This window comes from Microcebus murinus, chromosome 10, assembly GCF_040939455.1.
Source record: "Microcebus murinus isolate Inina chromosome 10, M.murinus_Inina_mat1.0, whole genome shotgun sequence".
In the NCBI taxonomy this organism is placed as follows: Eukaryota; Metazoa; Chordata; class Mammalia; order Primates; family Cheirogaleidae; genus Microcebus; species Microcebus murinus.
This window is the reverse complement of record NC_134113.1, coordinates 56,352,441-56,378,101: the sequence shown is the minus strand read 5'-3', so window position 1 is coordinate 56,378,101 and position 25,661 is coordinate 56,352,441. Positions and strand designations below refer to the sequence as shown.

The window sequence follows — 25,661 nt, the reverse complement described above, 5'->3', positions numbered from 1 at the left end:
CTGGTCTAAGAGGCCGGGCGCCCGACCGTCTGGAAGGCGCTGTCAGTCCTGGCGGGATCCACCAAGGGGGCTGCAGGCGCGAAGCCGACCTGGGGGCTGTCTGTGGTGAGAGGAATTGGCGTACGCTCCCTGCGTGTCCCTAAGAGGGCGACTAATACAAAGGCAAGGGATTTTCTGGGCTGGGCAGTCCCACGGAAAGGCCCCTCCCAGCTGCCCTCAGTACCTGCCTCCCCACGGCGTGCACCGCCCCCAATTTCCGGGCCGGGGCAGGGAGGGCGGGGGCCGAGATGCTTTCTGAGCCCAGGACGCCACCGGGGTTTCCCAGGGATGGGGACGTTCAAGTTCTGGGTATGGGGACCCCATGTGAGGAGGGATAGCGACCGGGAGCTGAGAAGGGCGGGTCCAAGCCGCCCGTGCGTGAGGACTCGCGCAGCGCCCCGCTAGGTGTGGCTTTCCGGGCAGTGCTGCGGTGCGGAGGTCGGCGGAGCGCACGCACGCACGCCGGCGCGGGGCGGGGCAGGCGGGCGCGCCCTGCCGGGAACGGCCCGCGGGCCCCGGAGCCGAGGGGGTGGGGCGGGGAGGGGGCGGCCGCTGGGCCGCCGGGCGGCCGGCAGAGGGCGACGTGGCGGGCGCGGCGATCTGGCTGCTCCCGTGCAGAGTCGGAACTGAGATTTGGGCCTCCGCGGGGTTCTAAACAGGGGCCTGCGGGGACTGTGACCTGAGGGCAAAGCGGGGCGTGCACCCCCCGCGACCTGGTCCTTCCCGGCCCCTCTCCGGTTCCCTCTGGACATCTGCGACCGGCCACTCCAGGGGCGTCTGAAGACTCGGCAGGACTTAGGATTCAACCGTGGTTTATTGAGGGCCTACTGTGTGCTAGGCACGTGTGCTGTGCTCCCACAAACTATAGCTCCACACAAGGGAAGTGTAATTTTGACCCTGGAACAGCTTCCTGCACTCAGACAGAAGCATTTGCAGACTGCTCTTAGCAATGCCACCTCCTTCACTCCCTGGCCACAGGACCCCTTCTGACATTCCACCTCTTGCCTCAGACCTTCTCTTAGGGATTTTCCAGCCTTTAGGGAGCTGCTGCCTTCAGTTTCGGGCTGTGGAGTCTCAGGAGGAATTTGCCTCAAAATCTTATAGAGATAAAAGCCTTCAGGAGGGAGACTGATTTATGGGCTGGGTAGGTTCCAGTGACCAGAGGATATGCAATCTCTGCCCCGATGATGTGGGAACCCAGCCTGTCCATTCAGCTTTCTGTTTTTACCCAGTTTCACTTCCTGGTTCTCCTCTGGGCCTTGCACAATGGTGGGAGACAGGCCTGGGAAAGTGTCCCCGTGGAGATGGTAGAGGATACACACACAACAAGCCTGCCTGTGCAGGGTCATTAACAACAGAAGGGAGTAGGCAAGCTCTCTTCACCGCCCTGCCCCAGGGCTAAGGGCTGCTAGGATGGTTCCTCCTTGTCCCTAGCCTGAGCCCCTGCCCTTTACACCCCTCAAGCTCTATCTCCAATCCACCTCCTTCCAACCTATGCACCCATCCAGGGTCTAGGTTAACCCACTCAAACGTGAACATACAACCTTGACATTTCCAAATGCCAGACTTTATGTGTCTCCCTAGAGCCACTGAGTTCTCCTGGGACACACACTTTCTGGGGCCTGGCCAAGAGTGTGGGCCTGGGCCAGGGGCCAGTAGGGAACAAGAACCTGGGTGCTAGAGGCTTCTTGGATGGAGCCAAATTTCCTTTGAGCCTTGAAGGCCCTAGAGCAGACGTCCTCAAACTACAGCCCGAGGGCCACATGCGGGCAGCCTAGCACATTTATCCGGCCCTCCAGGTGTTTTTGCCGCTGCTGCTTGTCCTGCTTAGCAGCCGACACGTCCCCAACCCACAGTGCACACTCTCCAACAGTCTGAGGGACAGTGAACTAGCTCCCTGTTTAGAAAGTTTGAGGACCCCTACCCTAGATGAAGCCACTCCTCAGTCCTAGGGCAGAGGAGGCTAAGTCACAGAGAGGGTGATGGGCTAGCTTGTTGGCCAGAAGGCCCAGGGCTGTCTGAGCCCAGGATGGCCACTGGCATGGTTCAAGGCAAAAAATGGAGCTTGCAGAATTACACTAGGAGGCACTTCAGATATTCCTGGACTCACATAAAGTTATTTTCAAACCCTCATCTTAAGGCAAATTGCCAGGGGCTGAGACATAAGAAGTAGATGACACTGATGCCCTGACGTAGGCTGAACTTTCAAAGAGAACTAAGAAGCCTTGGCTGGCCAGGCACAATGGCTCTCGCCTGTAATCTTAGCACTCTGGGAGGCTGAGGCAAGAGGATCACTTGAGCTCAGAAGATTGAGAGCAGCCTGAGCAAGAGCGAGACCCCATCTCTATAAAAAAATAGAAAAATTACGAAGCTCTGACTTGAGGGGGGAGGAGGAGCATGGGCAATATATGTAACCTTAACATTTGTACCCCCATAAAATACTGAGAAAAAAAAAAAAGAAAAATTAGCCAGGTGCAGTGGCACATGCCTGTGGTCCCAGCTATTAGGGAGGCTGAGGCAGGAGGATTGCTTGAGCCCAGGAGTTTGAGGTTGCTGTGAGCTAGGCTGATGCCACGGCACTCTAGCCCAAGCTATAGAGAGAGACTCTGTCTCCAAAAAAAAAAAAAAAAATAAGCAGCAGCCTCAAAGGACCAAATCCTCCAATACATAGATGAAGAAACAAAGGTCCCAAGACAGTGCAGGCCCCACTCTTGTCATATGGCACAAGCGAGCACCCAGGATCAGACCTGAGTCTCTTGAGCCTTGCCTGAGCCTCTCCCTGCCATGCCAGGCCTCAATATCTCATCAGTTATTCTTAAAGTCCTGGCCTTACCCATACGACCTGCCACATCTCCACTGGCTTATGATCTTGCCACACCCTCAAAAAGACCTCTTGGGTTTTAATGCCCTAATAAGTCAGCAAGGAAGGTGGTGGGAGGGGGGACCAGGCCAGGCCCCAGCTCTCCCAGCAGCTGGCATTCAGCTAGCCAGGGTCTTGTCGGGGAGACAGAAAGCTCAAGGCGTTATGGAGCTGAGATATAAACGCATGGAAAGAAACTGATGGGCCCTGGCTCTCTGGGGCTTGTGCCAGAGGTGGAAGCCTGGCAGGGCAGAGTGTCTCCTGAGGGCTGGACAGGGCCCTGCGCCACCCTGCCAGCTCTGACGGGCAGCGGGGTTGCCCAAGGGTAGGGGTAAGGTACAGGCCCAGGCTCAGAGCCCAAGACTGGGATTCCCTGGCTTGGCCACCCTGGCCCTGGAACCTCTTTTGCATCCTGTCCTAGCATTGGTAGGGGGTGCGCCCTGCTGGCGGTGGGGGTGGAGAGAGAGCCAGGCGTCAGGGAGCCTGCTGCTTTGAGCAGGCCAGACGGCGGGGAGTCAGATTTCAGCCCAGCTGTATTTTTGGCTGGATGGGCTGGGGGCCGAGCTGGGCAGGCACAGCTGTCCCAGAGAGGGGCACCCCCTCCCCAGCACACACACTCACACTACCTCTACCCAGACAGGCCACCATCCATCCCCCACTCCTGCCCCAACTGCAGGCAGAGGGGAGTCAGACGCCCCTGGGCTAGTGGATCACTTTGGGCTTCTCTGGACTGTTGCTGATTTTCTGTAGTGTCTTCTTGATCCGCAGCGCAGTGAGTCGGGCAGAGGGGTTGTGGTACCAGCACTCCCGCATCATCTGAGCCAGGCCTGAGAGGACCTGGGGGTCAGGGAGAGAGGCAGGAACATGGGTCAGAGAAGATGGAAGAAAGGAGGTGTGGAAGTGGCCCAGTGATGGAGAAACACAGGCAGGAGAGAAAGGATGAGAAGATGAAGATGAGAGTATTGGAAAGGATGCTGTGAGGAAAGACGGAGAGGTGAGAGGGGGAGTGGAGGGAAGCAGGCAAAGATGAGAAGAAAAAGATAAAAAACAGGAGAGGAACAGAGTGGAGTACGACAGCGGATGGAGACGGCAGGCAAGACAGAGAGCGAAAACTCAGATCTCCAGGAGCACTCAGACCCCTGCCCCCTGCACCTGCTCCCCAGCAAGGAATGTCTACAGAACACCTCACCCCCACCCAACCTCTGCCATGATCCATGGGAAAGGGCAGATCTGCAAGATTTGGGGTCCCCACATCCCCACCTGCAGCTTGAGATCCCCATGTGGAGAGCAGTGTCTCCCAGCCCCTCCACTAGTCTGGGCCCAGGGGACCATGGAAGTAAGGATGGTGGGAATGGCCCTAAAAATGCATGTGTCCAGGGAGGAACCCATCCCAGGAAGCTCAGTGGTCCTAGAATGAGCCTCCTTTGACTCCTGAAAGAGAGTATATGTGTGTGCATATATGTGGCTCTTTGTGGATCTGTACTCTGGGCAGAAACATACATGTGTCTATGTATGCATAGATATATGTATGTGTACACATTTGCTCATCATTCCAGTAAATATTTATTGAATGCCTACTGTATGCCAAGTACTATAATAGGTAACAGGAATATGAGGGTGAGCAAAAGAGATGCCCTTTGTCCTCATGGGGCCAGCAGTCTGGCATACATGCACTAGGTATGTATCTGTGAGTATATGTTTAGAAGCATATGCATGCTTGTATGTGTTTATATACAGGTATGTGTGTCTTTGTATAAGCATGTGAAATGTTTTGAGAAAAAACAAAGACAAACAAACAACAAAGATGCCACAGCAAGAAACACAGCAGAGAGCCTCTGACTTTTCACAGGCATGGTAAAGTGTTCTGAAAATCCCAGAATGAGCAGGGGGTCCTGCGGGTGGGGGGAGGGGCCAGGGATGTGAGAGGGAGACGCCAGGGAGGTGCCTTCCACCAGGACACCCAGAATCTATCCAAGGTGAAGCAGAGGCCTCAGACAGGAACCCCAGCTGTGAGCCACCACCCCGCACTGCCCCAGCCCCCGCGGAGGCCTCACCGGGTCTGCAGCCAGCCGGTTAGGGATGGTGGGGGTCTGCTGATCAACACACACCACCTTCCGCATGTCCTCAAAGCTGGGGTCGTTGGGCACCACATCATAGAAGGGTGGCCTGTAGTCCTCCACAATGCCTGGTGATGGGGGACACATGGGACAGTCACTGGGGACCCAAGGGAGGCCCAACACCGCCAGGAAAGAGCCTTGCCCACCTTCTGTCCCAAGGGCCAGAAAACCAGTTGCCTGTCCATGCCACCCCTGAGAGGGACACTGTAATATAATAAATATCTTTATAACTAATATAAATCGATGCCATTTGTTTTGTACTTCCCATGTGCCAGGCCTTGTGCTGTAAACACTTTACATGCATTGCTCTGTCAGTCCTCACAACAGCCCCGTGAGGTGGCTACTGTTAACACCTCCATTTACAGATGAGGAAACTGATGCTCAGGGAAGTTGAGCCCAAGATTACACAGCTAGTAAAGGCAGACTCAAGACTCAAACCCATCTCAGATTCCTGAGCCACTCTTGCTCCAGTCTTTCCTCAGCTGCCTTCCACCCAGGGCCTGGCTACTGCTCCCAGGCCCCAACTAACGCAGATGCCCAATGACGATAACACAGAATGTTTACTGAGCACTTACGATGTGCTCTGCATTAAATCCTTACAGCCCTACAAGGTAAGGAGTACTATTAGCTCTGCTTTATAAGCCAAGAAATCAAGGCCAGAGCATTTAAGAAACTTGTGTAAGATCAGCAGATCGTAAGTAACAGCTAGGATTTAAGCCCAGAAAGTCTAACGCCAAAGCCTGTGCTCTTGACCTCCAAGCTGCACTTCTGGGAGGGTAGCTAGTTGACTGCTGGATGAGGATGCAACAAAGACAAGAAGGGGCAGAAAACAGCTCTCCTAAGAGAAAGGGATTTTTATCCAAGTCTGCCTACAGCCCTCCACTACCCCTGTAGCCAGCAGCGTCCCCTGCCCATGTCATTCCAAGTGCACAGTCCCTAGTAGGAGCTTTCTGAAGACAATGCTTGTGGAGCTACAGATAGCCCCGTGTGCTATCCAGTGTCACAGGGGGCCGTGGCCACACAGGCCGCAACCTCAGTAGAGCCTTCGCCAGCTGTTTTCCACATGGCGGGCTTCCAGGCTGGCCCCTGTGTCGGTGGCGTCCTAATCAGTGCTGCACAGAGGCCTGAGTGTGTCTAATGGGCCTTTAATCAGTGCTGGGGCTGACACCAGATTACAGTGTTTATAATGAGCCGAGAATGTGTGCGGGGCTGCGGGAGCTTCCCCCTCCGCCCGGAGCCTGCAGGCAGCCTCCTTCCCAGCCCTTCCTCTCTAGCCTGCAGCCTGGCCCGAAGGACCTTAGCTTCTTCCAGGGGCCCCCTTCCCCGACCCCAGCCTCCTAGACCCCACTCTGGCACTTCATGCTGAGTCTCAAGGAATCTGAGCCCCTCTGGAGCCTCCTCGAGGGATCAGTGACACCTCGGCCTCCATTGTCAGCTGATGACCACTGAGGGCAAATGAAGTCTGCCATGGGGCTGCTCCTGGTAGATGTCCAGTAAATAAGTCCCCAGAACAGGGCTCCAGTTATATCCCAAGGATTGTCCCCAAGCTGTCAGGACTCCTGGCAGCCCCTCACCATAGGCAACCTCCACAAAGTCTGACAATCCTCCCACCAGTCCCAATGACCACTCATCCTCCATCCACCACAGGGCTGAGAAGGCACCCACCACAGACAGGACTGCCCAGGCAGGTCCCTCTGCCTGCCCCGGCCCCTCCAAACCAGAGTCCCCTGTGGCAACCTGCCACAATAATGGGGAAGCAACAAGCAGGCAGTGCAGGCACTAGTCCATACTGCACTTGGGGATGAGGAAATTGAAGACTGGAGAGGGTTAAGTCAGCACCATGGTAAAGAGCACTGGCTCCAGAGTCAGACTGCTTGGTTTCAGACCCTGATGCTGCCTCTAGCCAGCTACAATCTGTGCCTCAGTCTCCTCATCTGTAAGATGGGGATAATACTATCTCAGTCATTTATTGTATTACAACAATAACGGCCACTAATATTTAGCTCTAAATATTCTAAACACTTTACTTAGATTATCTCAACAACTAGAGGTATTTTTATTTTCATTTTACAAATGAGGAAACTGATGCACAGAGAGGTTAAGTAACCTACCCACAGTAATGGCAAAAACTAGGCAATCTGGTTCCAAGCCTATGTTCTTTTTCTTTTTTTGGGGGGGGGGGGCAGAGTCTCACTTTGTTGTCCAGGCTAGAGTGAGTGCCGTGGCGTCAGCCTAGCTCACAGCAACCTCAAACTCCTGGGCTCAAGCAATCCTCCTGCCTCAGCCTCCCGAGTAGCTGGGACTACAGGCATGTGCCACCATGCCTGGCTAATTTTTTCTATATATTAGTTAGCCAATTAATTTCTTTCTATTTATAGGAGACATGGGGTCTCACTCTTGCTCAGGCTGGTCTCGAACTCCTGACCTTGACCAATCCGCCTACCTCGGCCTCTCAGACTGCTAGGATTACAGGCGTGAGCTACCACCCCCCGCCCAAGCCTATGTTCTTAACCACTAAGCAATACCACCACCCTGCGAAGACAGGAGAATGAAATAAGATAATACATGTAAAGTATATAGCATGGCATCTGGCACATATTTAAGCTCAATAAATGTTAACTTCTATTAATATTTCTGTCATTATTATTACTTGCCCAAGATTTCACAGCCAGACTCACAAACTCAGCTGAACCAGTTGGTGGGTGGCAGAGAAGGGATACCAGGAGGTCAGGCCACAAACCCCTCTGGACACGGGCACCAGCCTTGGCAAGAAGCCTCTGTCTCTACCTGCCCCATTCCCCTTCCTCCACCCTGTGCAAGGTGGGACCTCACCATTGACAATGGTCCGGCGGGCGATCTCCCACAGCACCAGGCCAAAGGCCCAGATGTCGGTCCACTTGTAGGACTCAAAGCAGTCTGTGCGGATCTGCTCATCTAGCACCTCGGGTGCCATGTACCGCTTGGTGCCCACTCTTGGGTTGTTGCCAATGTCCAGGTAATCACTACCCTGGGAGTGCATCACGGCCAGGCCTGTGGGTAGGAGGCCTGTCACTCCTGCCCTTTACCTGAGCCCACGGTCAGGGCAGCCCCAGAAGCTGGGGTCCAGGGTGCAGGCAGGGTGGGGATGGAGAGAGACAGTGGGACATAGAGGGGCAGCCAAATGGAGACCAGCCCCGAGACAGGCTGGTAGGGAGCCACAGGGAGCAAGACGGTCCCAGGTACCCTTTGCTCCTTCCTGTAGTGCTCTCTGGCTTCCGAAGAACCCAGCAAGGTGTGAATAGGTGAGGCAGGCGTTACACGCCCATTTTTCACAGCAGAACGGGGGAGGCCAGTGAGGAGGGATGTGCTTAGTGAAGCCGGGATGAGAACCCAGGTGTGGTGGAAAGAGTTGGCCTTGACAACGGTGTTAAGACAACTTGTGGGGTCTTGGAGAGGTGAAATGAAACACACACCTACGCGCGGATCTTGGTCGCCGCCCACAGGTGAAGGAGAGGGAGAGGTCGTGGAGCCTGCCTCCGCGCAGGACCCGCCCCCACGATGGGCCCGCCCCCTCGGGACCCGCCCCCCGCGAAGACCGCCCCGCCCCTATGAAAGGCCCGCCCCCACGAAGGGCCCGCCCCCACACGAAGAGCCCACCCTGCCCTCCCGGCTCACCCAGGTCAGCGATGCAGCACTGCAGGTTGCTCTTGACCAGCACGTTGCGGCTCTTGAGGTCGCGGTGGGCGATGGCCGGTTTGCCCTGCGTGCCGAAGATCTCCACGTGCAGGTGCGCCAGGCCGCAGGCCGCCGACACGGCGAGCCTCAGGGCCAGCTGGGGCTCCAGCGGCTGCCTCTGCAGAAAGTCGTAGAGCGAGCCGTGCTCGTGGTAGTGCGTGATGAGCCACAGCTGCGTGCTGGAGTTGCGGGAGGTCATGTCCGAGGCGATGAAGCCTGTCGCAGAAGGGTCGGGTGATTCCGCCAAGGGGCTGGGGCTGAGGGAGGCTGGACTGGTCAGGGTCAGGGTCAGGGTCAGGGTCATGGTAGGGCTGGGGAGAGGGAGCGCGCTGGGTCAGGGCAAAAGGGCTGAAGGTGGGCTGGGAGGGTGGCGTCCATGTGTGGAGGTCTGTGGACTCGAGCCCTGAGTGCGGCCTTGCCTAGAATGTTGTCGTGTCTGAGCAGCACTGTGTTGTAGATCTCGGTCTCCCGGAACCAGGACTGTTCGTCCCTCGAGGAGAAGATCTTGACGGCCACACTCTCACCATGCCACAAGCCACGCCACACCTCTCCGTAGCGGCCCTTGCCTGATCCGATGGCCAGAGCGGAGGGTGAGGGTCACACGCTGGGCACGCAGAAACCCGGAAGAGCCCCCAACTAGACGCTGCGCTGACCTCATATGCAGAACCTCTGATGCTTATATTTAATTTGATCAAGACCCAATCCCCAGCTGCCTCTCGTTCCACCCTGGCTCCTGCAGAAGGATCTAGCCCTGGCCCCTCTCCAACCCACTCCCTGCCCTGCAGAATTCCCATCCTGACTTGGGTTTGGCCCCGCCTGTGACTCCAGAAGCCAAGAACTTCCTCACCCTTCCAGGCTCATGGGAGCCCTGGGTCCCCATCCCCCAGGCTCACCCACTGCTCACCCACACACTCCACCAAGGCGACCTGCCGTGCCACTGTCCTCTGCACCAGGAAGGGGAGCCCCGAACCACTGCCTGTGGTGCAGTCACTGTCCAGGATGTCCTGGGGGTACCAAGAGGCCATTAAGGGGCTGCCCCCACCAGCTGCAGCCCCTTTCAACGTCCCCAACCTGGGGCCTGCTGCTGTGTCCCTGCACCCTCTTCAATCACCCAGCTCCTTGTCTGTTCTAATTTCTGGGTGGCCCCTCTGATTCTGTGGCACCTATCTGCCCCCCTTCCCCTCCACCCTGTGTCCCAGGTCCCCAGGCCCATACCCCCAACATGCTGTCCCCCTGCTCCGACGCCTTCAGGATGAGGCTGGAATCACCCAGCTCGCTGCGCAGGCCCCGCTGCTTCTCCTGCCTCCGACGGACATGCCACAGGCCCAGGACACCCAGGGCCACCAGGGCCAGCAAGGCCAGCATGGGGCCCAGGATCAGAGGCAGCTGGCCATCTACTGTCGGCTGCTCCGAAGGAGTTTGGGTGGCTGTGGGAGGGGGACACTGAGGCCCAGCTTCCTTCTACCAGGCCAGCTCCCCCTACCTTGCGCCAGACCATTCTGCCAGTCAGAGCCCAGAGTGCTCCTCCCACCACGCTCCCCATCCCCAACTGAGCAGAGCATGAAAGGAAAGCAGGGCAGGGTCTGAGAAGATGGGGAGGAGGTGCTGGGGCAACTGGACATACCCTTCAGCTCCAGGGACACGTTGTGGTTGCAGAGGGGGCTGTAGCAGCAGTGGTAGTGGACGAACTCAGTGGGGTACCCCTTGCAGAACTCGTCGTGGTGCATGTTCCCGCAGCCCCGATGTTCCTGGGGCTGGCTGCCCGCCTCCCGCACCAACACCACTGTGCACCAGGTCCCCTGACAGGTAGGCCCCCTGCAATGTGAGTTCTTACACGTGCAGGTCACCAGTGGGCCCTGAGAGGGCTTCACAGGATTGCCTGGGAGACAGGAAGCTCAGCTAATCTGGGTCCAACTCCCCCAGGCTGAGCCCAGCTCCCATCTCTGTCTCACAACCTACTGCCTTCTGACCCATCAAACCCCTCGAGGCCTTGGTCCCTACCGTCCATCCTCAGATCAACCTTCCCTCAGAGTCTTTCCCCCAGCCAGGTGCAGCTAACACTGTGAGAAGCAGGCTTCTGTCCCCTCCTGGATCCTAGGACCTCCTCTCCCAGTTCTAGGGCGGGCCCTGGCCCCCAGCCCCAGCCCAGAGGGCTCTCCCAGCCAGCACCCCCTCTCCCTCCACCCTAGCTCTAGGTTCCCACCCTGGAGTCTGGCAGAGCACCAGCCTTCAGGCCTGGATCAAGAGGACAGCAAGGGAGGACTGGGGTAGCTGGGAGCTTAGTCTAACTGAGCCTTACTGTTCTCACCCTCCAGCCAAGCTCCCAAGTCTTCCTTCTCCCAGCTCCTCAAATTCAACCCAGCCAGAGCTAAGCTGGGCCCAGATAGCCCTTTTCCCATCTATGGCCCCCTTCCCTAAATGTTCCCCCAATACTCACCCTGGGTCAGGCCCAAGGCCATCAGTAACATCAGAAGGCCCCTCCTGGGGGTGCCCAAGGTCATGGTCCCTGGAGAGAAGATCAGTAAGATCGGCAAAATGTGACAGCCGCTGACCGTGGCTCCCTCCCACCCAGAGGAAATCACTGAGAGTTTTTTGGGGGGAGACAGGGAGGCCACCTCCCCACTCCCTGCGTCTGGCTTTGGGGCGGGGCCTGCAGGGGAAGTCCTGGTTCACTTCCCCATGGAAACCATCCTGTTAGGGGTGAAGGGTGGAGAGTCATATTTAAGTGAAAGCGTGGGGAACCCAGCTCTTCACCCCTGCTGCTGAGCTCAGGCTAAAAGCAGGTTGGGGGGTGGGGTGACGCAGAGGGTGCCAGGCTGGGGTAGAAGGTACATCTCTTCATCAGCCCCCTCCTGTCCTCTGCCTTTTGCCCACCCCTCCCAGCCTCCACCTCTGCCCACCCATTTCCCAGTGCCCCCCCAGCCCTGGCTGCCTCAAACATAAACAGGCTCCTGTCTTCACTTCCTGCCATTCAGGGCCCCGCCAGGCCAGGAACAGGAATCAAGATTGTTTAGATTGGGGTCTGGATAGAACAAGCAGGAGTCACGCACAGCAGGGAAGTAAGGGCATATTCTCAGGGCAGGCCGGAGTTGCTACAGGGTCCGGAAGAGCCACCTGGGGCTGGGACACTCACATGATAGGCTCCTGGGAGGACACCTTGTGAATCACAAAGCCCTGCCCCTTATTTTAGAAAAGAGGAGAGATTAAAGCTCAGAGGGGAAGAGACTTGTCCAGGGTCCCACAGGACTCAGAGGCAGCACCAGGAGTACGACTCAGGTTTCCAGACTTCAGTCAGTACGCTTTCCACTCTGTCTCTCCATCCAGTGGTGGCAGTCCGCACCTGAGCCCTCAGGTTCGTAACAACCATGCAAAGCTTGGGCAGTGTCACACCATGTCAGGTGTAAAGGAACCTCTCTGTAATCTCGGCAGAGTACAAAATGCTCTCTCTGAGCCAGCCCTTGGCCCCCTTCTCTCTCCTTGCTGTCCTGGGAAAGGCTCAGGGGATGATGGCTGGCTATGTAGGAGGGGAAGTGAAACATATTGATACTTAGATGCTGGCTAGAGCTGAACTTTTCCAGAAGTTTGTTGGAGAGTGTTAAAGGGAGTAATTCTAGTCTATGCTAGTCCCAACCCAAATCCCAAACCAACTAGTGCTTTAGAAGCTACCCACTCTTCATTTCTTAAGGATTTAGAATCAGAAGATTTGGGCTGAGGCTGCAGCAAGAAGGACAGTGGCCAGACAGCAACAGGGACTTTCTGAGTGGTGGAATGTGTGCAGGTGTGTGTCTGGGGACTGGACCCCCAGGCAGGGCAGCTGACAGGGAGGGAGGGAGAGTGTCCTTTGGCATGACATGGTGAGGCTAATAGGGCTGGGCGTGTAGCCAGCTAGGCTGCAGAAGGCCCATAGTCTAAGAATGGTGCCAAATGAAGACCCAAGATGCTGAACCTCTGAGGGCAGGATGGCTGGGGGTGGGGTGGGGGGCTTCGTGGGCCTCTCTGGCTGATGGCAGCTCTGGCCTTCCTTCCTGGGCTTCCTCTGCCCCAGAGGCCCAGGCTGGGGGAGGAAACAGAGCCCTGGGCTGCTGCAGCTGTGTCCCCAGCCTCTGCCTGACCTCCTGCCTCTTGCCCCTCCCAGCAGCTAGTGAGTACTCCGGCAAGCACTGTGCAGAGGGACCGGTGATAGGATGGAGAGAGAGCCCCAGAGGAGCCAGATCTGCCCCCTGGGATACTGGGAGGAAACCATCCTTGAAGGCCTTTACTTGCCCAGAAAGCAGTTAAGGAGAGTATGAGGTGGGAAGAAAAAAGAGGCTAACAATAAGGATAAAATCTGGCACCGTTCTAGGACCCTCTCCCCATGCTTCCAACTCTCTAATCATGCCCCTGCTCACCCTCTCACCTACTTTGTTATGCATTGGAATCACCTGAAGTGCTTGGTTAGAAACATACGTTCTCTGCTCTCGCCTTCACTCCAGATTCTGATTCAGTCTATCTGGGACTAGCAAGAAACATACATTTTTTTTTTTTTTTTTTTTTTGAGACAGAGTCTCGCTTTGCTGCCCAGGCTACAGTGAGTGCCATGGTGTCAGCCTAGCTCACAGCAACCTCAACTCCTGGGCTCAAGCAAACCTTCTGCCTCAGCCTCCCGAGTAGCTGGGACTACAGGCATGCGCCACCATGCCCGGCTAATTTTTTCTCTATATATTAGTTGGCCAATTAATTTCTTTCTATTTTTATAGTAGAGACAGGGTCTCGCTCTTGCTCAGGCTGGTTTCGAACTCCTGACCTCGAGCAATCCTCCCGCCTTGGCCTCCCAGAGTGCTAGTATTACAGGCATGAGCCACCGCGCCTGGCCAAGAAACATACATTGTTTTAAAAGTTCTCCAGGGAATTCTGATCAGTTTGTGTGAGCGCCACAGTTTAAGAAATGTGTTCTACACAACACTAAGACTGGTTCCTGTGCTTTCATTTCTCTCTGCAGGTCCCTGCTGGGTGAGTGGGAGAGGAAGAGAACTCTCACTCCCACTCAGTGACCTCCCCATCTCCGGGGGTAGAAGGGACAGCCAAGGTCAAACACCAAGGCCAGGGACTTGGCAACACCACACAGCAAGGCCTGGCAACATTTGCAGAACCCACCACTGGTGTAATCTTGGGAATGTGATGGAGTAAAATTGAGACTGTCCAATTTTTAACTGGGCCCAGGGTAAGGTTAAGTACAGGAAGGTGCCAAGTCCTGACCAGTCCAAACTCAGAGCTCACCCTGCACGATCTGCCCTGAAATCTGACTGTAACACAAACAGATTCCCAGGGCCTAGCAGAATCCTTTCACTTGTAAGCAAACCTTTGTGTAAGATCTCCAGCTGATAGAAGCATCACTGCTATCAGCCAGAAATCACAAATGTTAAACTAATTTCAAACATTAGCTTACTACCATGAAATAATAATAACAGTTAACCTTCTCTGAGTACTAATTGTGCGCTAAGTACTGAGCTTTCGTGGTTCATCCCATTTCATCTCACAACAATCTGATGGAGAAACTGAGGCTTGGGGATGTTAAATTTCTTGCCCTTAGTCACCCAGTGTGTCTTGCTAAACTTCAGTTGCTGATAATAAATCCTTCCTTGGTCATTGTTATTCCTCCAATTGTTAGATGAGTCCCTCAAAGGAGGAAAAAGATATGGATCTTAGTGGATATGAACAAATTGCTCACTGCTGTTGGCATTGATGGGTGCCCTACTCAGGTTTGTTGTAATGCAAAGAGCAGTGTTGCTGCCCAGAAATCATCTGTTTGCCATAGACTTAGTCAAAGTCTGAGCCTCAGGCAGGGAGAGCTGGAGTGGGAGTGTGCCTGGAAGGCAGCTGTCAATCCCCAGCATGCAGATTGAACCCACTCCCACCAGCAGCAGTGGCTCAGCATAGCAGTGATTGTCACAGGGCTGCGGAAGCGCATCCTCCTCACTCTCTGCACTTCAGCAGGTCTTACCCAAACAGCAGAGGACCACACTGAGCTGTTCAGATTGGGTTCCCCTTACGATTCTTCCACAGCACTTCATTAGCCCCTCACAGCGGGCGGTGTGATGTAGCAGAACACGCCTGGATTTTAGGGTCTCAGGCAGACCCTGGAGGTGTGGGTTCTGGATCATAGAGACCTGGAGGTGTGAGTTCTGGATCATAGAGACCCTGGAGGTGTGGATTCAAATCCTGCCTTTGCCACTTAGAGCTATGAGATTTGAGGCAAGTTAGTTAGACTTTCTGAGGCTTAGGCTTTCTCTCATATGTAAAAATGAAAATAATAGCGCTTATTTCATAGGTATAATGTAAAATTATTCAGCAGGGTACTAAGTGGTACGCAGTAAGAACTTTTTTTTTTTGAGACAGAGTCTCACTTTGTTGTCCAGGCCAGAGTGAGTGCCGTGGCGTCAGCCTAGCTCACAGCAACCTCAAACTCCTGGGCTCAACCGATCCTCCTGCCTCAGCCTCCCGAGTAGCTGGGACTACAGGCATGCACCACCATGCCTGGCTAATTTTTTATATATATATTAGTTGGCCAATTCATTTCTTTCTATTTATAGTAGAGACGGGGGGGGGGGGTCTCCCTCTTGCTTAGGCTGGTTTCGAACTCCTGACCTCGAGCAATCCGCCCGCCTCACCTCCCAGAGTGCTAGGATTACAGGTGTGAGCCACCGTGCCCGGCCCAGTAAGCACTTAATAAATGTTACCAAACCCTCAACCCTACCATTTGTGCCATCCAAGGAGCTTTGAACAAGTTATTCAAGTCTGACTTTGTTTTCTCTTCTGTAGGATGGGCATCAAAACTCCTCTTCTGCTAGGTAGTGGCCAAGATTACATAAGAGAAATACATCCAAGTGTCTGCATAGTAATACTCAATAAATGGCAGCTATTTTTAACAACCCAATGAGATGAGAGGACACTCACTAAGACAAAGGGGGCAATGAGGGATCAGAGAGGGCAGATGCTGACTCAGCCAGAGCTGCCCATAAATAGAGGGTGAGAGCTATTGTCCATTATGCCCCAGTCTTTGGAGAAGAAAAGAGAGGGTGTGCCGCCAGCCCAGAGATGGGCTCAACAGCACTGGCCTCCAGGGCAGACTGAAAACCTGGGGTCCCAGCCTGGAAGGAGACTGGGATCCCCTTTGGCCTGGATCCTGAAGCAAGGCCACCTTCACAGGGATTATCTGACCATACAGGGTTATAGTGTCAGATTCCTTAAGCAAGAGCTGCAAGGGCTGGTCTAGGAAAGGTGGGCTCCAAGGGAAGGCTCAAATGAGTTGAAAGTGGACACTCACAGCTCAACCCAGTAGCCTGGAGGGACATGGGATCCCGTCTCCGTGAGTGAAGCAAGACAATCTTTGCCCATTTTCTTCTGCTCATTTTATGGACGAAGATAGGAGAAGAGAGAAGTTAAGTGACTCACGCCGGACACCCGGCTGGAGCAAAGTTTTCTGATTTCCAGTCCGGGTTCCTTCCAGCCCCCTCCCAGTCTCAGGTGGGGTAATGTGCAGATGTGCACTGACGGAGGGGACAGCTTGCATTCCTGATAAGCTGGGACTGACCCTACCCCACCTCTCGGAGGGGTCCCTGAGACCCACCAGAAAGAAGGGCCTACTGGGACCCAGGTCAGTGCGACCCCCAACCCCGTCCCGCCCGCCTACCTCGACTCACCTCTCGGCCGGCCCTGTGGGCAGCGGGGCGCGAGCGTGCAGCTGGCGGGGGCCGCCTCCACTCCCTGGCGACGCCGACCGCGGTCGCACGACAAGCACCGGACAGCGGGCCGGGGTCCCGGCGCGGCCCCGGACGGGGCTGGGGCCCGGGAGGGGCTCGCTGTGCGCGGCCGGCGCGGCGGCCTCTCGGGACTGGGAAGGGGGCTGGAGCAAAAATGTTTCTTATTCCAGCGTCTTCCTGCCTGGCCCTGCTCCACCACTCCCTCCTAATAAACGGTTTCCTATTGCCCAGCTCGCCGCTCGCGCCCGCTCGCCCCTTGCTGGGGCTGCAGGACCCGGCCCCTCCTCCGCGCCGCTCCCAGACCCCCAGGGCGACCGCCACTCCCAGCCGCCCCCCGCCCCTGGATCGCTGGCCCGCGTCCCCGCCCGAGCCTCCCACATCCGCCTCCCCGCGGGGGCGGGCCTTGGACTCGGGCCGTGGGGGTCCCGTGGAGTCCTGGCCCAGAGCCGCGGGGCCAGAGGCGAGAGCCCAGGCGCTGTCTGGCTGCCGAGGTGGGGGCCGCTCGCAGCAGCTGAGGGGCCGCCTGGAACCTGGGCGTCTGGAACCCGCGGCACCGACGGAAGGACACGCAGGGGCGGGAGGGCGAGGGACGGTACCTGGCCTTATCCCTATCTCCACGCGGAGTCCTCGGTCTAGGAGGCGAGGGCAGAGCGCGGGGCTGGTAAGGTCCAGATGTATTTTGGCTGTGCCCCTGGGGCCTCCCGACTCCCAAAGCTTTCAGCCTCCTCCCTGGGACCTCTTCGTACACACACCCTGGTCCCCTTTGCTCCTCCGAAGCCTCTCCGTGTCAGCTCCCAGCACAGGGGCACACTGGCCTAGATGGATGGCTCTGAGTTAGCGGTGAGCCCTTCGGCAGCACAGTAGAGTGACAAGAGCAACATCCTCTCCTGGGGGCAGCCAGAGTGGACGGAGACCCAGGAGCTGCCTTGGATTTTCCCCTCCCAGGTAGGCACCCCACCCCAGCCCACCAAATGGAGCTTCAGATAGAGGTGGGGACAGAGGCGCCCTCGGCTGGGCATGCTGCTGAGACAACGCAGGTAAGGGGGGCGTCCACTCCCAGGGGCTTCAGCTCCCAGGGGATATAAACTTCCTCCTGATGCCCCTGCAGGCTGGGAGCCTTGACCTCATCGCCTTGTGAGCACCTGAAGGCAGGACTCTGGTTTTATTCCTAGCCTCCTGGATACCCACAAAGACTCTGGAGTCAGACTACCTACTAGGAATCCAGGCTAGTTGCATTACCATAGGCTAGTGACACCTCTCCATGCTTCAGTCCCCATCTGCCGAACAGGCATAGTGAACGGTGCCAGCCTCATAGGGTGGCTGTGAGAATAGGAGGAAATGATGCTCATCTCAGTTCATAGCAAACTTGCAGGCTGGCTGAGCCTGACTCAGAGTAGGCCCTCAATGAAAGAGTTTGTTAATTAAATGAATAAATGAAAAGACTGGGGAGGGGTGGCCTCAGAGCCGTGTGGAGAGATGTGGGCATTAGAAGCAGGAGTCCATCTCTAAGATGTCTTTCTCTAATATGGGGATTCTGCAAGATGGGCCAGGGACCCCTAGCCTTTGACAGGAATAGAGGCTGGGGGAGACGGTGGCTAAAGGCTCAGACAGGCATCAATGGTTGACTGACCTCACTTCCTCTACTGAAACCCTCCCCATCCCCTACCCTACACACAGTTGCTTCACAACTTGTTGCCAGCATTGTGAATTCCCAGAACCCCGGCACACCCAAATTTCAGTGTCAGGACAGAACTGTGTCCTGCAGCCAATAGGAAGTACTATGGGATTACAGTATCTGCTCTTTCAGATTATAGCAGCCACTTCGGCACTCTATTAGCTGGAGAACTGGGAGCTTGGTCGCATGTCTGTCCTTCACACCCACTCACCCCGCTGCCCTGCTATGGCTTCTGGTCAGCCTTTCCTGCCCCAGCCCAAGGGTCTCTGTCCTAGGAGGTGGGGGTGGGGCACTCCCAAGGGAAATGCTCAGTCTGAGATCCACGCTGAGAACAGGAACATCAAGATGGACAAGAGCTGATAGTCACTTATGACAGTTGGTGGGGATGGAAGACTTTATCTGGGCAGGGTTTGTGAAGCAGATAAAAATAGAGTATAGCTTGGGAGTTGGAAGAGAGGAACCCCGGGGAGATGAGGGCTTTTCACCAATGCTGGGGTCTCCTCCACCTCCCCAGACACTGAGCCCTCTGGACCCTGACTGGGTCTCTTGTCAACCCCATGCCTTCCAAAGCACACAGAAAACCTGGGGGAGGTGTTAGAGGAGGGACACAGAATTGGAGAAAGCACTGGAGACTCAGCTCAATGAGGAAAGGGAAAAGGAATTACAGACTGTGTCCAAGTCTACAAGAATTAATTACTCAGAGGGACCAGCTGTTCCCCATATTCAGTGAGGACAGAACAAGAGGAAACAGGCCCAGAGATTCAAATTTAGATACTCAGAGGATTTCCCAAGCAGTGCATTAAGCAGAGGCCTGGAGATCCTGGGAAGGGTGTGCAGGGTGACACTTCATGGAGATGCTCACCTATGGAAGGCAGGCACATGGAGTCTGGCATGAAGGCAGGGAAATGGACACCTTGACCTTTCAGGATCAGCTATGAGTGTTAAGTTCAAGCATCACTCTTGACACCAGGACAGAGCTAGCTTCAGGGTATGTGATCTGTGCAGAGGCACAGAGCCCCATGTTAGTTTAATGCTCTGCTGTTGCCATCTTGAAATTCTTAATAATTTTCATAATGATATTTGAACAATAGACCCAGCATTTTCATTTTGTGCTGGGCTCCACAAATTATGTAGCCAGTTCTGCACCAGGGTGAGTAGGGAGGAAAAGCAGCAGGTGGTGAGCTGGGCTTTGCTCCACTTAAATTGCAGAGGGGGGAGAATTAGATTAGATAATTTAGGGATTTTTCAAACACAAGAGACATGAAAACAGTAGAGCGGAGTACCCCAGGAGAAAGAACCGTGGGTCTCCTTTAGGGGCGACAGGGGGCAGATACCTGTAAATTCCATTCATCCATCCATTCAGCACATATGGAAGATGCCCAGTCCTATGAGTGAATTGGAGTCTGGAGGAAGAAGGAGAAGAAATGACCCCCCTAGGTCTTCAGCTCAAGGCAGACAGCACCATGGTGTCTGAAAAGAGAGTAGACTGTAGATCATGGGGCCTGGGTTCCACACCTGGATCACTTTTCTGGGCCTCAGTTTCTTCCTCTGTACACTGAGGGCTTTACACCAGATAATCCTGAAGGTGCTTCCCAGCCTTACGCAATTTTCTTTAGCTGTAAGACTCAGGAAACTACCTGGTCCCAGGCCTTGTCATTGTAACTCAGGTGAAAGAGCAGCTTGGCTGGTGTCTATGTTTGGGGAGGGAGGGGGTGGCCAGAGCTCTGCCCCGCACCTCAGGAAGAGGCTGGCAGACACGGGCCCGACTCCCAGACTTTGCGCCGCCAAGTCATCTTCCTCTTCCTCTCCAGCACTTCCAGATTTCCTCTAGATGGGTTTGTCCACTCCTTGCCCAGCCCTGAGCCCTCAGGATGGCTCAGCTCGGATGGAGCCTCTTGAGGAAGGGATGGCATGCCTGGGCAGGAGAGGCTTGGGGTCAGACGGTGCCCACACGACGGCATGGGGTGGGTGGGCGTGAAGCCTGGTCTCCGTTGAGAAGCTGTTTCGGCATCACCTCATCCCCCGCAGTCTAGTGGGCTCTGCATTGCCCCTCCCAGCTTCCCAGGGGCGTTCTCGCCCCCTACACCGGCCTGCACAGAGGAAGAGGAGAGGTCGAGGCAAGGGCGCAAGCTTAGAGTCAGAATACCTGTGTATGAGCCCCAGTTTCCATACCTGTAGGAAGGGGTTGGTAATTCCTTCCGCACCACATTCTCAGACTAAAAGCAAGATATCTGTGAAAGTGCTCTACGGGTGTGAAACCCACACAGACGTTTGCTTTGTTTGGAGGGAGGGCGCAGAGCTGTCGGGGAGAAGAAAGAGCACTGAACCGGGAGTCGGGGGGCCTCAGGAGTGGCTGCGCAGCGGTGGAGGAGCCTCTGTCTCCTTCCCTGCAGTGACAAGTATTGAATGGTGCCTCTTCCACTAATAGTCGTGTGAGGGTATTACACAGGTGAATACATAGCAAAGAGGGAGGCAGCCGTTTTGAAAAACTCAAGAAATCCCAAATAGGCCAGGTGCAGTGGCTCACCCCTGTAATCTTAGCACTCTGGGAAGCCGAGGCAGGCTGATCGCTCAAGGTCAGGAGGAGTTCAAGAGTAGCCTGAGCAAGAGCAAGACCCCGTCTCTACTAAAAATAGAAATAAATAATTGGCCAACTAAAAATATATAGAAAAAATTGGCCAGGCATGGTGGCGCATGCCTGTAGTCCCAGCTACTCAGGAGGCTGAGGCAGGAGGATTGCTTGAGCCCAGGAGTTTGAGGTTGCTGTGAGCTAGGCTGATGCCACGGCACTCACTCTAGCCCGGGCAACAGAGTGAGACTCTGTCTCAAAAAAAAAAAAAAAATCCCAACTAAACACGGGGTAAAATAAATAAAATTTTGCAGAATTTATTATGAAAAGCATAATATGTGCCCATCTCCAGACCCTCTTGTGGGGGCCAACCCTCCTTCAAAGTTCCAGATATTAGTTTCTCTGACATTTGCTTCAATAACTCTCAATAATATGTGTATATTCTCTCTTGATTTGAAAGCTTTGTGATTAGGCCATTTGGATTCTCTCCCTCTGATTATTGATCATTATATTAAACATTATTACTTTGTGAATTTAAATAATATACCCAAACCTTTAGTTTCTGTTCTGTTAGTATTAGACAGTATCTCTTGACCCCTCACTAATTAGTGCACCCCACAGTTCTGCGGGGCTGCAGTGAGGGAAGATGGTACTTAGCTGCGGTGGGCAATCTTGCTGTTAGGGGATGTTCAGCTGAAACTCCTGAAGGTGGAGGTGGCTTGAGGGCCTAGCTGAGCACATGCTGGTTCCTGGAGGCAGCGAGCCTTTTGCCCACTCTGATGGAAAGCAAGGCTGAGTTTGCTTGGCTGGCGAGGGAGGGGAGGGCTGGCAGGCTCTTGGGTGGTGCTGAGGGAACCCTTGCTGCCTGGGGAGAGAGTGCGAGGGGTACGATGAGCATCTCCAGTGGGAAGGGCTTGGGATTGGAGGGGTCCCCAGACTCTGAGAGTCAGTAATCACCCCGGGTAGGAAAGAGTGTTTGGAAGAGGGGGCTGCTCAGCTGGACGAGGCCAGAGCCAGCGGGATTTCCTTCGACTCCAGCCGCTTGGGTGGGTGGGACCGGATTGCTCACGCTGGACACAGGAATCTGCCTTTGTTTCCAGCTGGAGGGGAAATGCCATAGATCCTGCCCCTTCCCTGCTCCTCCAGCATCTGTGCCCAGGCACTGCCGCCCCTCCCAGGACCAGAGGGCCTGTGACTGAGGGCCCTCAGGCCAGCACTTGTCTCCAGCACCCCCAGCCCCTCCGGCCTCTGCCCTTTGTGTCCCCAAGGCAGGGCACGTAGGAAACAGGTGTCAGCGAGTATCTAAGGCAGGTCTAGAGTAAATAGGCCAAGAAGGATTTAGGTTTAGATCTGCTCAACGCTCCCCTTCCTTCAGAGGGACGTGGCTGTTCACAGTGAAGGCAGACACCCAGGCTGGAAGGGGTCTGAAGGGCAGGGCTTGGGTCTCCCCAGCAGCCCAGCTCCTGCTGCTGGTGGTCAGACGGACTCTGCAACTCCACCCACAGCCACACAGGCAAGGTACGCGGCTGGAAGGCTGGGGCACTGGGCGCAAATGTTTCGGGGCAGAGGGGACAGAGGAAGGCAGGGGCCAGGAACCCTAGGGAGGAGGGGTGGCCCTGTCTTTATTTTTTCTTGGTCGGTAAGACTATGTTTGTGCACCTGTGTGACCAAGTGTGCTGCCCCTCTGTGTGCGATAGGGAGTTTGTGGGCCAGTGGGCCTGTGTGTACCTCTGTGCCTACGAGCCCGCGGGTCCCACAGGCTGACGGTGTGTCTGCACGTGACATTGCTTGTGTGCCTGTGGTTGAAGTTTCAGAGTGTGTCTAGCCCTCTGCAGTAGGAGTTGGCAGGGGCAGGGCTGTTGAGGAAGGCCCAAGCCTTGTCCTCCAGCCTCTGCTTCAGACCTGGGTATTTTCCTCAACGATGAAAACACGGACCCTTGAGGGAAAGGAGAGAGGTCCAAATTTCTGTGTGAGCCCAGGGCAGATGGCTTCTCCGCGTAGCCAGCTGAGATCTGATAGGCAAAAGGTCTGGACAGGCCAGGGTGAGGAATGTCCTCCCCACATATTAATTTGTATGCTTTCTCCCGACCTGACAGGGCTTTCCTGGATATGCCCTGGGATAACCGAGGACACGGCCACTCTAGGATAAAGGGCAGCCCCTGAGAAGAGGAGGGAGATGATAAAGCCCCCCCCCCAGCATCCCTGACCTTAGTGGAGCCTAAACTCCTTTCTTCTCTATGCACATGTATTGAGGCTTGCATGGGCCAGGGGCTGATCCAGGGGCCAGGGATACAGACATGGTCCCTTCCGCACAGGAGGGAGTAGGGTTCCCCAGGAGTCCTCATGAGACTGGCTGATACCCCAGTGTGTCAGGACAGTCAACCCTGCAGCCCAGGTGTAGGAGCCCTGTCTGCCATAGTGGGATATGCACACATGTGCACGTGCACACGCAGAGAGCACTGGCCAGCCACCAGCCACCAGTGAGGGGCATCAGGCTGGGGATGGGCCTGGGCTGGGGGACACAGAGACACGTAGGAGCTTGTCTGAGAAGGCTGTCTAGGGTAAGTGTGTGTTTTCATTTTAGAGGCCACCAGAGTAGCACCCTAGAAGTACACGGGAGGCCCTAGGGCCCCACGGACACATCTACTAGCCTCCTCCATGGCACCCTTGGCTACCTCCCCTGGCACAGTAACAGCTGCTGCTGACCCACTATATGTGAGTGCTGCTTGATGCCTCAAATACCCTGCTACCCTACCCAGCTTAGGCCACACAACAACCTGGGAAGTAGCTATTGTATGTTATCATTGGATGTTACTAATGAAGTGAGGGGCCTGGGAGAGGCCTGGCTCTGTGGGGTTCCAAATGCCACTGCAGGGCAGCCTGTGTTCTGCACAGCCAGGGGCCTTGTCTGGGTTTCCAGTTTGGAAGCCTCAGGGGCTGGGATGAGGGTGGGAGAGCCGGGTGTTAGAGGAGGCACAGGCAGAGCAGCTCCAGGCCTCAAGGCTTCCCTCCCTCTGCTCAGCCTGAAAGGGTTTAGGGGGAGGAGGGAAGGCTGCCGCCAGGAGCTAGTAGAGGATTGAAGGGAGAGAGAATTGCAGGAGTGAAGTCCTGGGTTGCTAGCTGCCCTGGAGGTGGCCAGGGACCACAGGGGTGGGTCTTCTGCAAGGTGGAAAGGCTCCCTCTGCTGGACAATGTTGTCTGACCAGGGGCCCAGGCATCGCGGTCCCTTCCACCCCATCTCCAGGCCAGCCAGGACAGAGAGGCAGAGAGAATGACAGAGGGCAAGCTCCCTGGCCTGGAAGGTGCAGCAGTTTCCCCAGAGCAGGTTAGAGGTGGGAGGGAGAAGCTCAAAGAATCAGAGGAGCTGCCATGGAATGAGCACAGGCTTTGGAGTCTCACAGACTTTGCCACTTATCAGCTGTTGACATTGGGCAAGTCACATAAGCTTTGCAACCCATTTCCTCAACTGTAAAAAAGGAAAGTTGTGAAGATTAAATAAGAAAGTGATATTAACAAGACCAGGTACGGTGTTCTCACAGCAGCCGCGTGAGCGTGTTTTGCCTGCCTCCATTCTACACGTGGGGGCAGTGAGGCTCAGACAGGTTGATAGCCTGCCCGGGGTCACAGGCCAACTTCCAGGCTGAAGCATCCGGCCACCATGCTTTTCTGAGACCACAGATGGAGTTTCTTTCCCCGTCTGTAATGCCCAATGCCAAGGCTGGCCTTCCGTGCCGCAATTTCAGCAGTGGGTGGGGAGGAAAGAACTCCCACTCACCTGGAGGCCCAGAAACAGCTCAGACTTCCCCAGACCCTTCCTTAAAACCTCACCTCTTTTTTTTTTTTTTTTTTTTTTTTGAGACTGAGTCTTACTCTGTCGCCTGGGCTAGAGTGCTGTTGCGTAAGGCTAGCTCACAGCAACCTCAAACTCCTGGACTCAAGCAATCCTCTGCCTCAGCTTCACAAGTAGCTGGGACTATAGGTGCTTGCCACCATGCCCGCCTGGCTCATTTTTTTTTTTCTACTTTTTTAGTAGAGATGGGCTCTCGCCCTTGCTCAGGCTGGTCTCGAATTCCTGAAGCAATTCTCCTCAAGCAATCCTCCTGCTTTGGCCTCCCAGAGTGCTAGGACTACAGGCGTGAGCCACCGTGCCCAGCCAATACCCTACCTCTTGACAGCATTATAGGGTCTGCAGAACCCTCTCACCCACATTATCTGAGGAATCACTCCGATAGCCCTGTTTGCTCCATTTAACAGATGTGAAAGCTGAGGCAAGAGAAACCTAAGTGCCTTATTCAAGATCAAACAGGTGGGAATCAGCGAAGTTAGCCTTGAGCTCATTCCAGTCCACCATTGTTGCCTTCAGGGCCCTCTGGGAGAAATCGCACATTAACCCTATTAGTCATTTTCACCTCAGAGTATATGTATATGTATGTGTTGAGCGGGGGTCCCCTATTCAAAGAGCACATTTATTTTTAAATTTTCACAATATGGTAATACATAATTTAAAAGTCACCATGCTCTTTGTAGAATTCCAAATAATTTGAATACTCTATCCTCAAGGGGCTGGAGTATAATTCCCCACTCCTTTAGTATGGGCTTCACATGGTGACTTCCTTCCCAAGAGTGCAGTACAGAAGGGGGAAAAGAGGACTTCACAGTGGGGAAACCTGACACTACCTCAGCCGCGCGATCAAGGCCAACAGCAACAGTGTACCCCCACGTGCCTATGAAAGTGAAAACTTTACCTCTGTCTATGCTCTTCCTCCCGAAAACCCCTAACCCCAGACTAATCCTAAGAAAAACATCAGACAAATCCTGACTGAGGGACATTTGCAAAATACCTGACCAGCACTACTCAACGCTGTCAAGAGTGTGAGAAACAAGGGAAGTCCGAGAAACCGTCACAGTGAAGAGGAGGCTAAGGAGATGTAACAACTAAATGTGATGT

General features: G+C 55.0%; 1 protein-coding gene and 1 long non-coding RNA gene across 2 annotated transcripts in view; one reads left to right on the top strand and one right to left on the bottom strand.

Moving 5' to 3' along the window:
• Positions 1 to 834: 834 nt before the first annotated feature.
• Positions 835 to 25,661, bottom strand: part of ACVRL1 (activin A receptor like type 1) — a 96,031-nt gene continuing 71,204 nt past the window's right edge. Inside the window, exons 2-11 of the mRNA XM_012762800.3 lie at positions 16,410 to 16,602; positions 11,168 to 11,236; positions 10,355 to 10,609; positions 9,946 to 10,157; positions 9,635 to 9,734; positions 9,150 to 9,296; positions 8,671 to 8,946; positions 7,849 to 8,046; positions 4,954 to 5,084; positions 835 to 3,736 (exon numbers count right to left, since the gene is read on the bottom strand). Of these exons, the coding sequence (XP_012618254.1) occupies positions 3,602 to 3,736; positions 4,954 to 5,084; positions 7,849 to 8,046; positions 8,671 to 8,946; positions 9,150 to 9,296; positions 9,635 to 9,734; positions 9,946 to 10,157; positions 10,355 to 10,609; positions 11,168 to 11,231 (1,518 nt within the window). The 5' untranslated portion in view covers positions 11,232 to 11,236; positions 16,410 to 16,602 and the 3' untranslated portion in view covers positions 835 to 3,601. The remainder of the gene's footprint in view (positions 3,737 to 4,953; positions 5,085 to 7,848; positions 8,047 to 8,670; positions 8,947 to 9,149; positions 9,297 to 9,634; positions 9,735 to 9,945; positions 10,158 to 10,354; positions 10,610 to 11,167; positions 11,237 to 16,409; positions 16,603 to 25,661) is intronic.
• The window catches only part of LOC105870279 (uncharacterized), a 34,406-nt gene continuing 25,353 nt past the window's right edge, over positions 16,609 to 25,661 (top strand). The window contains exon 1 of the long non-coding RNA XR_012921442.1: positions 16,609 to 17,414. This is a non-coding gene — a long non-coding RNA (uncharacterized LOC105870279). The remainder of the gene's footprint in view (positions 17,415 to 25,661) is intronic.